Raw genomic sequence first — 15,130 nt, forward strand, 5'->3', positions numbered from 1 at the left:
GTACTGCATTCCATATTATCCCTTCTGTTGGCAGTGTCCTCTGAGCAGTTTCCAGTGCAAATCCCAGAAGCCTCTGCTGTTGATTTCAGCTTTCATAAAAATAGAAACAGGCGTTTTATTTTTTGCATGTTTTCACAGTTGCCAAGTCTTATCCATATGCCTGTTTAACTTGTTTTTTAGTTAACTCCTAATGGAGCTGCAATATGGATTAACTGCTTTGTTGGTGTCCTTACAATCATTGCTCTGTGGCCAATTGGAATCATGTTTCAACAAGTTCGAGTTCTTCTTAACTGTAAGAAGATCATCCCTAAGTTTGCACTTTATGAGGTAAGAATCTTCACATTTCAGTTCAGAATTTGCATTGCTGTTGATATAGAATAACCCAAGTCCTGGGCAGAATTTGGTACGGCTTATTGCTTCTCAGTTCAAAAACTGTAATTTAAAACTTACTGTACAAAGGCACACCCTTTGATTGGTTAAAGATGTAGTTTCTCTTTGAAGTGTTGTTCTTGTTCATGCTCAACTTGTATTAACTTGCATCTGGTGTTTGTATAATGCTGGAGAATTGAAAAATATTTATAATCCATTCTTCCTTGGGCTGTGGGGAAAAAATAGCACATAGCTGAGCTCTCTTTTCTCAGCATAAAGGAAGCCTCATATAGTAGATGGTGTATCCTGTAATACAATGTTAAAATTCTAGTGTGTACTTTACAAGATGGGAAGGGTTCTGGAACTGGGGTGGGGGGTTCTTCTTGTTTCAATTGTTGCAACATGCTGCTGTTTCTGTGATGTTAGTTATTTTTCTTGGCCAGTCTACAAATGAGAATAAGACAATAATAAAAACATTGGTAGGAAACCACTGAATAATAGAGTGGGGCCAGATATGGGCCAGATTTAGTTCTATCCATTTTCAATATTAAAGAAACCCGTGAAAGATACCTCCATCCTCAAGGACTGAGGCAGTATCCTCTTATTTGGGCCCTGCCATCTGTGGGCATCCCTAGGAGGTGGTGCTGTAAGGCCTTGTTTGTGTTACGTTTTAGTCATCAGTGAAAAACCTTAGTGTAAATGCAATGGCCAGAACTGTAAACCATGACTCACACCTGGGCAGTTTACCTCACTAAGTTGCCCTAGTGCAAGTCACACTAAGTTGTAACTTTAGTGCCCTCGTGGCCAAAATGGAGTCTGGTCTGTAGGCAGCTCTGGTCAAGAAAAGGCGCACGCAGGAACGCAGCAGGGAAAGTCCTTTCCGCCCCAGGGGTACATTGTTCGACACCCCCTGATGTGAACACATGCACACCGGAATAGTACAATGAATACAGGAGAGGAAATATTTATTTACAGAGGGATGAATGGAGAACAACAGGAGGGAAGATGGGGCAGTGGTAAAACAGAGTTACATCTACCACGAGGCCCCACAGGCCCAGCAGTACCACAGTCTGAAAGGGCAGACACTGAGCACTACACCTGCACTCAGAGTTCAGGGGTCCCGGGCAGAGTTCCAGTCTGGCAGTGAGTCTTGGGTGCTCCTGGTCATCTTGGGCACCAGTGAACTTTCCCCAACAAACCCTTCCAGTGCCCTCTTCTGCCACTCTCTGCAAACCCAGACAGAGCGGCAACCTCCCCACTTAGCTAGCTACCGCCTCTCCCCTTATTCCCAATGCAAAGTCACAAGACCCAGTACTCGCAGCCCCATACAGCTCTGGGCAACAGTGATCCTTAGTCCAGCTCCTGTTTCTCAGATGATTCCATCCTGGCATGGTGCTCCTCCTGGCTCCTGTCCTGGGGTGTCCCTGATCGGCCGCTCAGTCCCTCCCAGGCTTCAGGCAGGTTCTTGGCTGCTTCACTGCGTGAGGGCCCACTTGCTGCAGCCCTTCTGTCTGGAGCTACAGACACACATACACCCTGTCGTTTCCCCTCTCTCCATGCCCACCCCCTCAAAACAGAACTTCCTCTTCCTGGAAAAATCAACACTTCCTCCCCTCAGGACAAAGATTTAAAAGGGCCATTCTCTCTAAACTGCAAAGGGGTTACGCACTGGTACAGTGTCTACACTGGGGTATACACTCAGTGTAGAGAAGGCTTAGGCCAGTGTACAGCAGGCTGCGTAGTCTCTCTGGCCACATGCTGTCAATGAGGAGGTGCAGCCTGTGTCCATGAGGCACTCACAAGTAGTCAGTACGTGTCAGTACATGACCTGAAGGAACAGGTAGGGCAGGCAGCAGCTGGATGCCATCCAGCAACACATGTCAGATATTGCTGTTTGTCTGGCAGGATGGAGATGGCAAAGTTTTTTTTGGATCTGGGACCAGTACAGCTTTAAATTCACTCTGGTTTTTGGGATTTGCACCATCTAACACAGTACAAAAGCAGCATGTAGTTTTTACTGGCTCTTGCTCTCAGGTATAGATCTATATATGATAGTTTTTAGGCTAGTTCCCCCAACCCTATTTAATTGAAGTCAGCCTGTACATTTACTTCAACATGGAATTAAACACGATTTCAAGCTAGTGAGTCACTGATACTCCATATGTGTCCCGTAAATATTTTGGATGCCCACCAAGATATATGGCTAAGAACAGCACAGACTAAGAGGTGTCACACTCTAGAGCACTCTCTCTATTCTGAGATCACATGCATTTGTTTGTTTTTAAAAATTACTTCATTGGGTGATTCATCCTGATGATCTGGATCTGAAATCTGTTCTGCATGATCACAGCTGGCCTTCGCAGCTGATCCTACAACACTTACTTTCAGTAGTTAGACTTACTACCACAAGGAGTCCCATTAAACTCAAGGCACTACTCACAGAAGTGAATATTACACCTCGTATGAAGTGCTTCAGGCCCTTAGATTATAAAATCCTTAGGACAGGAACTATGTCTTTCTCTGTGTCCTGTACACTGTCAGCACTAAACTAGTAAAGACAATAATAATTGAGGTGAATGAGAACATTTTTGTCTTTGAATTTTTATGGGAAATGTATTCATGAGGGAGTTCAGATCATTTTAACCTATGCAATGGATTTTATAATCTTATATTGAACCACAGATTTTCTTTCCCTCCTCCACCCTTATCAGTTCCTGAGAAAGTAGTTGAATGCTATTCTGTCCTCACTGGCCTTAAAGAATTTCTTAATTTTTACATCTGTTTACTGATTACTTTGTGGGCAGGGCTGGGAACATGCTAAGACAGCGAACACTCTGCACTAAATGTATGCAAAGCTCAGTTTTCCTGACCGATTTCAAAAATGCTCTGGTCACACACCAACTAGAGACACGGGCTCAGAACGAACTCCCGAGTGAGACGCTGACTAGCACAGGGGGAAAGTTCTCAGGTCAGGAACAGGGCAAGAAAAGTTCAAGGGAGCAGGCTGTGTTTCTACCCTGCTTTAAGAAGAATTTATACACAAAATGCCAGATTTACAAGGGTATTTAGGTGCATGAAGATGCAGATAGGCACCTAATGGGGTTTTCAAAAGCACCTAAGCAGGCCAGGTGCCTACAATGGCTTCAATGGGAGTTAGGCACCTAGGCCCAGATTTTAAACGTGTTGCCCATTGACTGTCAATGGGATTTAGACTTGTGTGTGTCTAAATCCCTTTTGAAAATGAGAGCTAGGCTCCTAAATCAATTAGATTTTGCAACATTGAGCACAGCAGTGCCTAAATACCTTTAAAAATCTGGGCCCTAATCTGTTTAGGCATGTCTGTGAATCCCACCGGGCACCTATCTGCATCTTTATGCACGTATACAACTTTATAAAGCTGGTCCACAGAATTTAGTCCAAACTTACTCCCTTCCTGACGTATTGGCTTTATTGGTTACTCAAACGACAACAACGCGCACACACATCACCCTGCCCTTTCTTCCCCAGCTTGGCTTTCCTAGGGATCCACTGCAAAGACATCTCTGTCCTAGAATCTAGTTTCTTCTGCACCAAAAGCCACTTCCCTTATAACTAGGGGACAGTTTAAGAGTCACCCCTGCCACAGTGAGTTAGCAGGAATCAGTCAGCATCTCTCTGCTCTCTCTGTTTGTGTCTGTGTGTGTGTTTTCCAACACCTCATACCAGAGTAGGGCAACAGAAGAATCTTGCCCCCTTGTTACAGGTGGGTACAAATTAATAATTACAAGGCTGGTAAGACTCCATTTTTCTTATGTTTTATTCTGATATGAAGCAGTAAATATTGATTGTTACCCCAAATGGAAGCCTCACAGCTGTTGCATCTTTGGACCGAAGAGCTGGGGTCAAGCCTTTTTTACAGCTAGGAAGTTTGATTTAATTTTCAAGCTGTGAGCCATATTGCCTTCACCAAAAGATTTATTCTGCAGGGGAGGCAGGCTTAGGGTAGGAGGTGAGGAGAGGAGAGAGACAAGGTGGAAGAGGATTTTTATATTCTTCATGAAAGCAAGATCACTGTGCTGAGATCAGGGCCGGCTCTGGCTTTTTTGCCGCCCCAGGCAAAAAAGGCTCCGGACGCAGGGCGGCGAGCCCCGGCGGGGGCTCCGCTCTCCCCCCCACGGCCGGGGGGAGGGCGCCGGGGGGGGGGGGGCGCCCAGAGTGCTGGGGGGAGGGCGGCGAGCCCGGCTGTGGCCCCGCTCTCCCCGGCGGCCGGAGCGCCGCGCCGCCCCCCTCCAGGTGCCGCCCCAAGCACCAGCTTGGTTGCCTGGTGCCTGGAGCCGGCCCTGGCTGAGATACAGCCCGTCTATAGTACTGAAGTATCAATCTCCTTTTCTTTGTTTCTTTTCACAGTTTGTCCTCATTCTGAGCCAACTCCAGGCAGCCATCATCAATATCCTGGCTCTGCAAGGAATTATTCCCTGTGCACCACCTCTGGCTTCTTTAGCAAGAGGAGCGTGTAGGTTCTTTTGGAGGGCTGTAGAGTAGGGGAGGGTTATTTTTTTAAATGTATAAAGGCCTGGAAATCAGTGTTGCCAACGCTTTCGATTTTAATGGTGTCTTGTGAAATTTTGGCATTTCCCTTAAACATCTGTTTCCTGGCATCTTGCAGTTACATGAGCATTTCAACTTTCCCAGAAAAATCTTTCTATCTCTCCTGGTTATAGAGATAAGTGATAATGACTCAGAAACCAGATGTCAAAGAAAAAAAATCCAACACATATCAGGATTAAAAATCATGAGATTTAAAAAAAAAAAAACTCTCATGTTTTTTTGGGGCCCATCTTATGATTTTTGAATGCTTGAATTGGCAATACTGTATGTTTTGAAAAATGACTAGTGATTTTTAGTGTCTAACTTGAGATGTGTTAAAGCGTCTGATCTCATAAAGTACTGAACATCAAGCCTTTGAAAATTAGGCCCCTTCAAAGGTTTCTGAAATTGGACACCCACAAATCTATTGGGAGGTAAAGTATGCATTTACTAAAGTGCTTTCATGAGCAACAAAGCACTTTACAGAGATATGAACTCCAAAACAGTGAGAATTAAGGAGCTGATCCTACAAGGTATTGTGTGTGCCATCGTGCCCCCCCACTCCCATCTTCCCCCCACAATTCTCATTTCTTTTCTTTCTGTGGGGAGATAAATCATTTAGGCTGTCAGCCTGTTAAACTCGGTTGGGAGGCTGGAAAGACATGAGATGGGCATCGTTAGGCTGGAAAGTGTTAATGGCTGCCATCAGCGGGTTCTTTGATCTATAGACAATTACGGAGGCACTTGAAGCTGTGACTCTGCTAACCAGATGCCAGGGGCGTGGTGTGTCCCCCATTTCCCCCCTTTTGTTTTTTTACCATTTTCTGCTCTTTGATGCCTAGAATATTCCCTGAAATTTTGGAATTGATCAGATGTGGTGTTCAAAAGTTACCATAGTACAGACAAATACCACTCAGTTGAGTGTTAGGCCATGTCTACACTATGGGCGCTACAGCAGCACAGCTATGGTGCTGCAGCCCCATAGTGTAGACCAGTGGTGCCCAAACTTTTCCTGTCATCCATCTCCCACCCCACGCCGGTAATGGAATCTGTCCACACCCCTCCCCACTCCATTACTGCACAATTGGTTCAGCAAAGGAGCTGGGGCTGAAGGTGGAGCTGGGGGCAGAACTGGAGATGGGGGGAGGAGCTGGGCTAGAGGTGGATGTGGCCTCAGGGCAGAGAACGAATGATGGCAGAGCTGGGCTGGGGCCAGAGCATGGTGTGGAGTGGAGCTGTGGCTGGCACTGGAGATGGCCTGGGGGTGGAGCAGGACTGGGTGGCTCTCCCTCCCTGCCCCCCCACGGGGGCTGGCCTGGGCCTGCCACTCACCCCTCTAAACGTTCCTCTGTGCCCCCCTAGGGGGGCGAGTGTGACGGACTTTCCCAGGGTGCACCTGGAACTGGGGTATCGCTGAGCCTTCTGTATCACCAGCCTGGGCTTCCTCACTCACTGTGATGCTGGGACAAGCTGCAGACCCCTCCAGATCCTGCACTTACACAGACATTCACAGACAGAGACACCCCCATCTGCTGTTACATGAATGCTTCTCCTAGCCACTCATGGACTGACAATAGAGTGGCTCCAGTCAGTCCCCCCACTAGCTCCCCAGCCTAGGACCCAAGAGCTGTACCGTCTTGCTCTGGTCAAAAGCCTGACCAGTGTAAGTTTATTTCCCAGTCCACCCCTCCCTCAGTGTGGAGAGGACAATGTACCAACCCCTGTTCCTGAGCGGATTTCCCTTTTGCACTTCAAGCAACACACTGTTTTAGGTAAAAAATATAAAACAGATTTATTAACTTCAGAAAGAGAGATTTGAAGTGCTTGTAAGTGATAACATACAAATCAAAATTGGTTACCTAAGGGGAAAAAAAAACAAAATCGCAGGCTAAGTTCTATACACTAGACCGGATTTGAATCAATCAGTGTCTCACCCTGATGGTACAAACAGTCCACCAATCTTCCATACACAGGCTAGAAATCCCTTCAGACTGGGACCACATCCCCAGTTCAGTCTTTGTTCCTAAGGTGTTTCCATGTGTTTGTTGTAGGAGGAGTGAGGCCCAGTGATGATGTCACTTCCCCCTTGTATAGCTTCTTCCATGTGGAGGGAAATTCTTTGTTCCAAGCAAAGTCCCAGCACAGTTTGTACAGTAAAGTACAGGCACAAGATGGAGTCCAGTGTCACATGATATAGTCATATGCCCTTGCATGCGTGGATGAGTCATAGCAAGGGCCATTACCCATATTCTGGCTAGAATGTTCACAGGAAAGTCCATTGGGAAAGCTTTTCCCCTGGCCCATTGTGTTTATTGATCGGCCCTTACCTTGAATAGTCCATTCACAATGTATTGGCTAGATTGGATGTAAACTACTTTATGGGTGTTACCTAGGAGTAACCACATTTGAAATACTGGCCCATAGTCAATATTCATAACTTCAGATACAAAAATGATACATGCATACAAATAGGATAATCATAATCAGCAAACCATACCTTTTCCATTGACACCTTACATGACATATTTTGTACAAGATTTGTTGCAATTATATAACGCTGGTGAATATGGGGGCACCAAGGTGGTACTTTGGAGTACAGAATGTCACAGCGTGCCCCATAGATTGGCGACCACTGGTGTAGATGCTTCCTACAGTGATGGAAAAGGATTTTCTATTGCTGTCGGTCATCTACCTGCCTCAATGGTGATAGCTAGATCGATGGAAGAATTGTTCCAATAACAAGGCTGCATCTACTTCAGGGGCTAAGTTGGCATAAGTAGGGCGCTCGGGGCTGTAGATTTTTCACATCCCTGAGCTCCATAGCTAAGTGTAAACCAGGCTTTAGACCTTCTTCACTCCCATCTCCCAGCAGTGTAACCCTGAACCAAGGCTCCCAACTTTAACTCCACCCAGAAATGGGAGGCAGTAGCACCAGTCTCATCCTTGGAAGGAGCCAGGAACAAGGAACCTTCCCCTCACCCTCCCCAAGCCAACACTTGCTAGGGAGGGGGGAGGCCTGGGCATCCAGGAGATGTGCTGATTCAACACATCCCAAGGCAACTTTTGCCTACAGAGCTTCTGTGGATCTTTGGCAGCTTAGACTGCAAGTCCTGGCTACCCTCTGCAGGAGTGTACCCACCTGGGCTACAACAGCCACTTGCTGGCTTAGGAGGAAGCTGCTTCCCTTGCATAGGTGCTGGCTCCATGAGTGCTCCAGGGCTAAAGCATCCTTGGGGAAAAAAATAGTGGGTGCTCAGCACCCACCAGCCACAGCTGTTTGGTGGCACCGCTGATCAGCTGTTTGGCAGCTGTGGGGAGGCTCTCAGGGGAGGGCAGACAGCAGCAGGCGGGCAGGGACCCCCAGGGGAAGGGTTGAAGTGGGGGCAGGGCCTTGGGGCAGAACAGGGGTGGAGCACCCTCAGGGAAAAATAAAAGTCCGTGCCTATGCCCTTTGGGCAAATGGGGATGAGTTAAACCTACTGTTCTTCCCCAATTCTGACATGATTTCTTTTTTTGCCAGATATGAACCAACAGCTTCTCATAATGGAAATGTTTCTGATAACACTGATCTCAAGGGTGGTGTATAGGAAAAGATATGATGATCTGGAACTTCCAGGGTGCACTGACCAGGAAACTAGCGACAACAAACAGAACACCAAGATCAACCTAAATGGCAAAGTTATTGAAGATGGAACCCACAATGTTTAGAAGATGGATGGATGTGCTGTTTTGTGAGAGCTGGGACAATACTTGTAGCCCAACTCAGCTTGCCCATGGCAAGATCCTGACTAATGTATATGCTTTACTTGAGGAGACGTCCATTGCAACTTTTATATCCTTATACTGCAAATAGCAGATATTCAAACTGGAACAGCTTCTGGTATAAATTCATGTGACCTGGATAGAAAGGACCAAAAAGTGGGAGGATAAACCTCCTTATTTTCAGAGATATATACACCGAGTGAGAGATTTCAGTCTCCATATAATTTCATGCAGTTGTCAGACAGTTTGGGTCCCATCAGCTTGTTTGAACCCTGCAGTGTAAATGTGAAGTGATGTAATACTGTATTGCACACATTACGGTGTTTATACAATGCAGCAACACTGGAGACTCACTCTCTTTTTTGTTTTTTCCTCATTTCATGTAGCCACCTCTGTGTTTGGAGCTCTCTCCCTGGTCCAACACCTCAGGTGCCCACCCTCTCTTTATTCAAATCCCTCCTCAAAACTCTCACTCTTCTCACTAAGCCCGAAACAGCTAACATACCTCAGTAAATATATCTTCTCAAACCCCACCACATCCTGCATGCGATATCCACCTCAATAGATGATAAGCTCTTTGGGTGAGGGCTGTCACTTTTTCCTGTCTTTTTTTATACCAGTGATTCTCAGTCTTTCCAGACTACTGTACCCCTTTCAGGAGTCTGATTTGTCTTGCATACCCCAAGTTTCATTTCACTTAAAATTATTTGCTTGCGATACTGGACATAAAAATACAGAAGTGTCACAGCACACTATTACTGAAAAATTGCTTACTTTCTCATTTGTCTGTATAAAATTTAAGTGTGGATTGACCTCGCTATTGCTTTTTATGTAGCCAGTTGTAAAACTAGGCAAATACCTGGATGATTTGATGTACCCCTTGCAAGACCTCTGTGTACCCTCAGAGGTAAGCGTGTGCCTGGTTGAGAACCACTGTTTTATACCAGTAAGCACACAGTAACCATTCATGACTATTTAATAATAGCTACCAATAGTCCTCCCCATGGGAGGCAGTGTGATCCAATGGATCAGGCATGGGACTGGGAGGCAGGAGAGGTGGGTTATGTTCTGTGCTCTGCCACTGACCTGCTGTGCCTTAGTGTCCCCATCTGTAAAATGGGGATAATGATACTTAACTATCTTTGTGAAGCGCTTTGAGATAATGTATACAATTTTTTTCTATAAAGCTAAGTATTTTTATTAAAAGGAATCATTTTCAAAGAATTGCTCCCTTCTCGCCCCCCCAATCCTGAGCCATCCTGAAGCCCACTAGGGACAGGGGTTCTCAAACTTTTTTTGCTGGGCCCCCCTTTGAAAATATTTCAAGCTCTGATGTCCCTCCCCCCATACCATGCCACCCTTATTTCTGCACTGCTGCTTACTTCAGAGCTGGGCACCTTGCCAGCAGATACCACTCTCATGACCCACCACAATAGTCTTGTGACCCCCTTTTGGGTCGGGACCCCCAGTTTAAGAAACACTGCACTAAGACTTAGACTGTTTTTAGACTTGTTGGTACAAATACTGCCATCATTGACACCCATTGATTAGCCTCATTCCAATGAATTTCCATCTATTGTAAGGGGTCCCTGGAAATCCAGTGTTCTTGGAGGAGGCTAATTGCTCCATTTTGGTTCGATATAACTTCGATGTAATGTTTAGTAAGCTGTCAGGAGTTGAGTGTGTTCTGGCTTCTCTAGTTCACATTGGGCATTGATGCTTTGGCCATATGTACACTAGGAAAATGTATCTGTTTTAAATACATGATATCAGATATGACTTAGCTTCTAGATTCTCCCTCTAAGGTTAATCATAACCAGCTTACACCTTTTAAACACGATTGTACTTGTCCATGCTATGTACCAAAGCATGTTTAACATCTTGTTATTTAACACGTTTTCTAACGTGATGTATTTTCCAAGTGTAGACAAGGCCATAGATACTTAACCACAGCAATTAGCAATAGTTACTCCCATAGTTGTAATCTAATACCTATCCACATAAAATGGCATTTGCTAGTGTTTTATAATGGCTGGCTGTGACTTCATGGGACCCCACATGGGGAAAATAGACTATTTAGAGCCAACAAGTCTTCTCATGAATTGGGGTTGGAAACAGTTTAATTGCTAGTGCAAATGGGACAAAATCATTTTCAAAAGTCATGCTTTTTCTCTAATGAGTTTTAAAATTGTTTTGTTCCATACATTAAATCAAATGGCTTTCAGCATTGCTTCACTGGGACCTGTTGCTAATAACTGATCAATTTCCTAGTATATATGGGGATTTAGAACTCAAATCAAGTGTTGGGAACAGGCATGGACACTGAATTACTTGGATCTTCCCACACACAGTTAAAGGTGTGTCATCTGGGCAAAGCAAGAAGCCTCTTCTGATACTGCCTCTGATTAACCTATTCTGTGGAGAGAAGGCTTCATTTTCCATCACTGTCAACCAAGCATTTGTCACAATCACATATCTGAAATGCTCATTAAAATAGATTTATATTTTAAAATCAATGTGAGCTTAGTTTCACCATGAGAGTCTCTTTAGCTATTATGCTTTTAGAGTAGATTTTTAATACTTCTACTATTATTCATGTGTCATATTTGAGCAATAGAAAGACGAAGTGGATAAGCTAATATCTTTTATTGGACCAACTTCTGTTTGTGAGAGAGACAAGCTTTCGATCCACATGGAGCTCTTCTTTAGGTTTGGGAAAGGTACTCCAGCGTCACAGCTAAATGCAAGGTGGAACAGACTCTTGAGCATCAGTAGTTAGCATATACTCTAAGGGACCATTCAAGGTAGGACTGACACAACTACAACTACATTGCATATTTGAGCAATGAAATTTACAGTTTAGGTAGTGATTAGCAAGTGGATTAAGTGGACTTTTGCGCTGTCAGCTAAGAAGACAGATTTCCACTGAAATCTGTTGAAGTTAGGAACCTAAATACCGTTGAGGATCTGGGCCCAAGGCCCCAATTCAGAAAAGCATTTATGCATATGCTTATGTATAACCCTAATTAGGTCAGAACAGGACTTGCGTAATTTTAAGCATGTGTTTAAGTGTTTTCCTGAATAGGAATGCTTTCCTGAATCAGAGCCAAAATGATCATGAAAGTGGCAGAATGAATCAATTTTGTTGTTCTTAATGTTTTATTTTAATTATCCAAAAATAAAACATGACAATGTTTTCTACTTTATTTTTGTAATGTGTCTTTCCTCCTAGCTCGACCTCTGGCATTCTGAGGTGCTTTCTCCTCATTCTGGTAACAATCACTTCTCAAAGAGTAAGAACATTTTGTTTCCAATGGTGTGTATTTGTGACATTAAAGGTTTACAAATACTATAAAGTCAAGGCTCTCTCGGCCAGAGAGTGACTGATCTTCAAGTTCCATGAGTCAAATTTCAAACAGCTGCCATAAAATGAGATACCTCAGGGTTAACTTCATAGCCTTGATGCCAAGCCTACTTCAGATTGTCATATAAGATAGGATAAAGATATTTTTATCGTGCCTTTTGTGATGATAAAAAGCACCATCCATATTAAACAAAGAACTGGAGAGAGAAGTGCGGGGGAATTGCAATCAAAGGTTAAAATGTTGTAAGCATTTGGAAAACTAGTGAGACTGAGGAGAATAATAAACTGAAAAGGACAAGAGTGACAGTACAATTCTTGTGTGTTTATATAGCAAGGTGTGTCCATGTGTGGACAATTCTCTTCAAGGGTTGGGCTTTTTATGGTTACTTTTCTTCCCCCTCACTGCTAATAGGTGAGATGGCAGAAGTGCCTTTTTAGAATGGTTTGGATGTGGTGAGGGGGCAGCTCAGGCGCTGACCCTGCAATTGCACCTTCACAGATGCTGCTGCAAGATCAAGGCTCTAGGGCCCAGCACCATTGCCAACCCCATATTTTCAAACACCACAAGTCGGGCCCCAAAAATCATAGAACCATAGGATATCAGGGTTGGAAGGGACCTCAGGAGGTCATCTAGTCCAACCCCCTGCTCAAAGCAGGACCAATCCCCAACTAAATCATCCCAGCCAAGACTTTGTCAAGCCTGACCTTAAAAACCTCTAAGGAAGGAGATTCCACCACCTCCTTAGGTAACCCATTCCAGTGCTTCACCACCCTCCTAGTGAAAAAGTTTTTCCTAATATCCAACCTAAACCTCTCCCGCTGTAACTTGAGACTATTACTTCTTGTTCTGTCATGACTTTAAAATCATGAGATTTTTGAAAATGCCTTCTGCTTTCTGAGCCTTTAGGGTTCATGCTTTCAGGCTTTTCTCCACAGTTATAAGGCGTGGAAACTTACTTTTTAAAAAATGAAAGTTGAGATTCCCTGGTAATCCCATGAATCCAAGGGCTGGGGCTTTAGAAAAACCACCAAATATTGCAATGAACTCACAAGCATTGGCAGTGCTGGAACAGGGAAGGGAAGGGCATGCTGAGCATAAGGGTAGCATGGAAGAGGCCTCAGAGATGCGGCTGTCTGTGAGAGAAGGACACAACAGGAGTACTGAGGCTGGTGTCATTGGTAGAGTGGAGAGGGCAGGTGGCGTGATGTAAAGGGAGACTAAGTCAAAGAATATCATTTGGAAACATCATTACTGTGATGTTTATCGTCTCCAGCAGATCATGACTAGTAAATAAAGACCACAGATCCCTATGCTCTCTTTCCCCCAAACTGATAAACTGCCATTTATCATCTTTACTCTTTTTTACAGTCTCTTAACTATTTTGGACCCTGATTCTCTTCCTGACCCTACCACTGATTTGCTTTCTGGCCCCAGGCAAGTTGTTTAATCTGCTTGTGTCTCTGCATCCCCAATGTAAAATAGACACACATTTTTATAAAGCAATTTAAGACTGATGGGTGAAAAGTGGAATGTATGCACCGTTATATTGCGTATTTTGAAAGTCCTTTAAAAATGTTAACTAGCTAATCCTACCACCACCACCACCTCTGTGAACTTGGTGAGTATTATTATCATTATTGTACAGAGGGGGAAACTGAGGCAGAAAAGTTAAGTGAGTTGCTCAAAGCTACAGGGGGGAATCAGTACCAAAGCCAGAAGCTATTGGCTCCTGCTTCTGTGCACTGTCTACTAGGAAACACATTCTCCTAAATGCAGTAGGATAGTGAATTAAGCTATCATACTTACCTGGCAGGGGAGATACCATGATCACGAAGATGGTTTTCCCAGGGTGAGGCTCATCCATTGCACTGCGGGTGTGCTGATTTCCCCAAATGCGGGAAACTCGACTGCATAATTTGTGGTAGTGGGGGACTGCGTTCGCGCTTTCCCCTGGGGGAAAAAAAAATCATCTTACTGGCAGTTAAGCCTTTACTAGGCAGAACAATAAAATGATTTGCTGTTTGCTATGTTCAAATCTCCAGCCTGCATAATCTTTGGGTGAGAGGTCATCTAGATCAATTTTTCCAGCCTGTAGACTAGGTGTGAGGAGTGGACCTTTGTACAGTTGATTCATAAGAGAAAATATGCAGGATACTCCTGTGCTCTTTTCTCTTTAAGGCACACCTTAATGCAGTTTCTGAGAGGTCAAAGTGCAACCTCATAGGTAGACAAGCTCTACTGTCTTCTTGCATAAACATAGCATTCTTCACTCCTGAGAATCTCAGCTTCTATTCAAATACCTACTGCTTTAGCACAAAGGCAGTCAAAGAGGCACCATGTACAGGTGTATCTCTCAAGTGTCCTTTTTTTGTTGCAAAAGATTCTTTTTACCCTTTCTCCGCTGCATGTTGTCCTTTTTTTTAACTTGGTGACGTGTTCTCTGGGAATATTCTGATGCCAGTTACAGTGATAAATGATAAAGCTCTTGGTATGCCAGGGCTGCACCACTCTAGGACAGGAATTTTCCTAGAGTGGCCAGAGCTAATTGAAAACTTTTTCATTGGAGTTCCCAATTGCTGTAAAATATTAACCGCTGTAAAACGCTGGTTTGAAAACAGCAAAAAGCTTTCCCAAAATGTTGACAAAGTTTTGGGAAAAAACCCCTAAAACCTGGTGAGATTTCAAAGGTTTTCAACCAGTTCTAGTGTAGATCACAATTTAACAGTGAGATTATCTTGTGGACATTTTCCCTTGCAATGACTGTTGTGTTCTGTCATTCACAACTGCATATGGATCTCCTCTTCTCTGATACCTGATTGCAGGGCACCCATCTGGCAACTACAGCAGCTGCTCATGTAGAAAAGTAACATTAGGGAAGTAATGTGGATTTTTTTTTAGCATCTTTTAATGCAGTTTAGCAACTGGAAATGAGAAGAGCCAGGATCATGTGATCAGCCAGCTCTTCAAAGACCACAATCCTTGAACTACCAGTCTAAGGGCTATGTAGAGAAGTAGGATAATATTTCTGGGTTTTTACTGAAAAACTTTGAATAGGTGAGTTTCTGAGC

General features: G+C 44.2%; 1 protein-coding gene and 1 pseudogene across 1 annotated transcript in view; both read left to right on the forward strand.

Annotated features, from left to right (window-relative positions):
- The window catches only part of LOC112118060 (organic solute transporter subunit alpha-like), a 31,894-nt gene extending 22,324 nt beyond the window's left edge, over positions 1–9,570 (forward strand). Inside the window, exons 6-8 of the mRNA XM_026649197.1 lie at positions 181–327; positions 4,756–4,861; positions 8,456–9,570. Of these exons, the coding sequence (XP_026504982.1) occupies positions 181–327; positions 4,756–4,861; positions 8,456–8,643 (441 nt within the window). The 3' untranslated portion in view covers positions 8,644–9,570. The remainder of the gene's footprint in view (positions 1–180; positions 328–4,755; positions 4,862–8,455) is intronic.
- Positions 9,571–13,860: 4,290 nt separating this feature from the next.
- LOC113406271 lies at positions 13,861–14,015 on the forward strand (annotated as a pseudogene).
- Positions 14,016–15,130: the final 1,115 nt, after the last annotated feature.

This window comes from Terrapene carolina, unplaced genomic scaffold (genome assembly GCF_002925995.2).
Source record: "Terrapene carolina triunguis isolate 2854851 unplaced genomic scaffold, T_m_triunguis-2.0 Scaffold23, whole genome shotgun sequence".
In the NCBI taxonomy this organism is placed as follows: domain Eukaryota; kingdom Metazoa; phylum Chordata; order Testudines; family Emydidae; genus Terrapene; species Terrapene triunguis.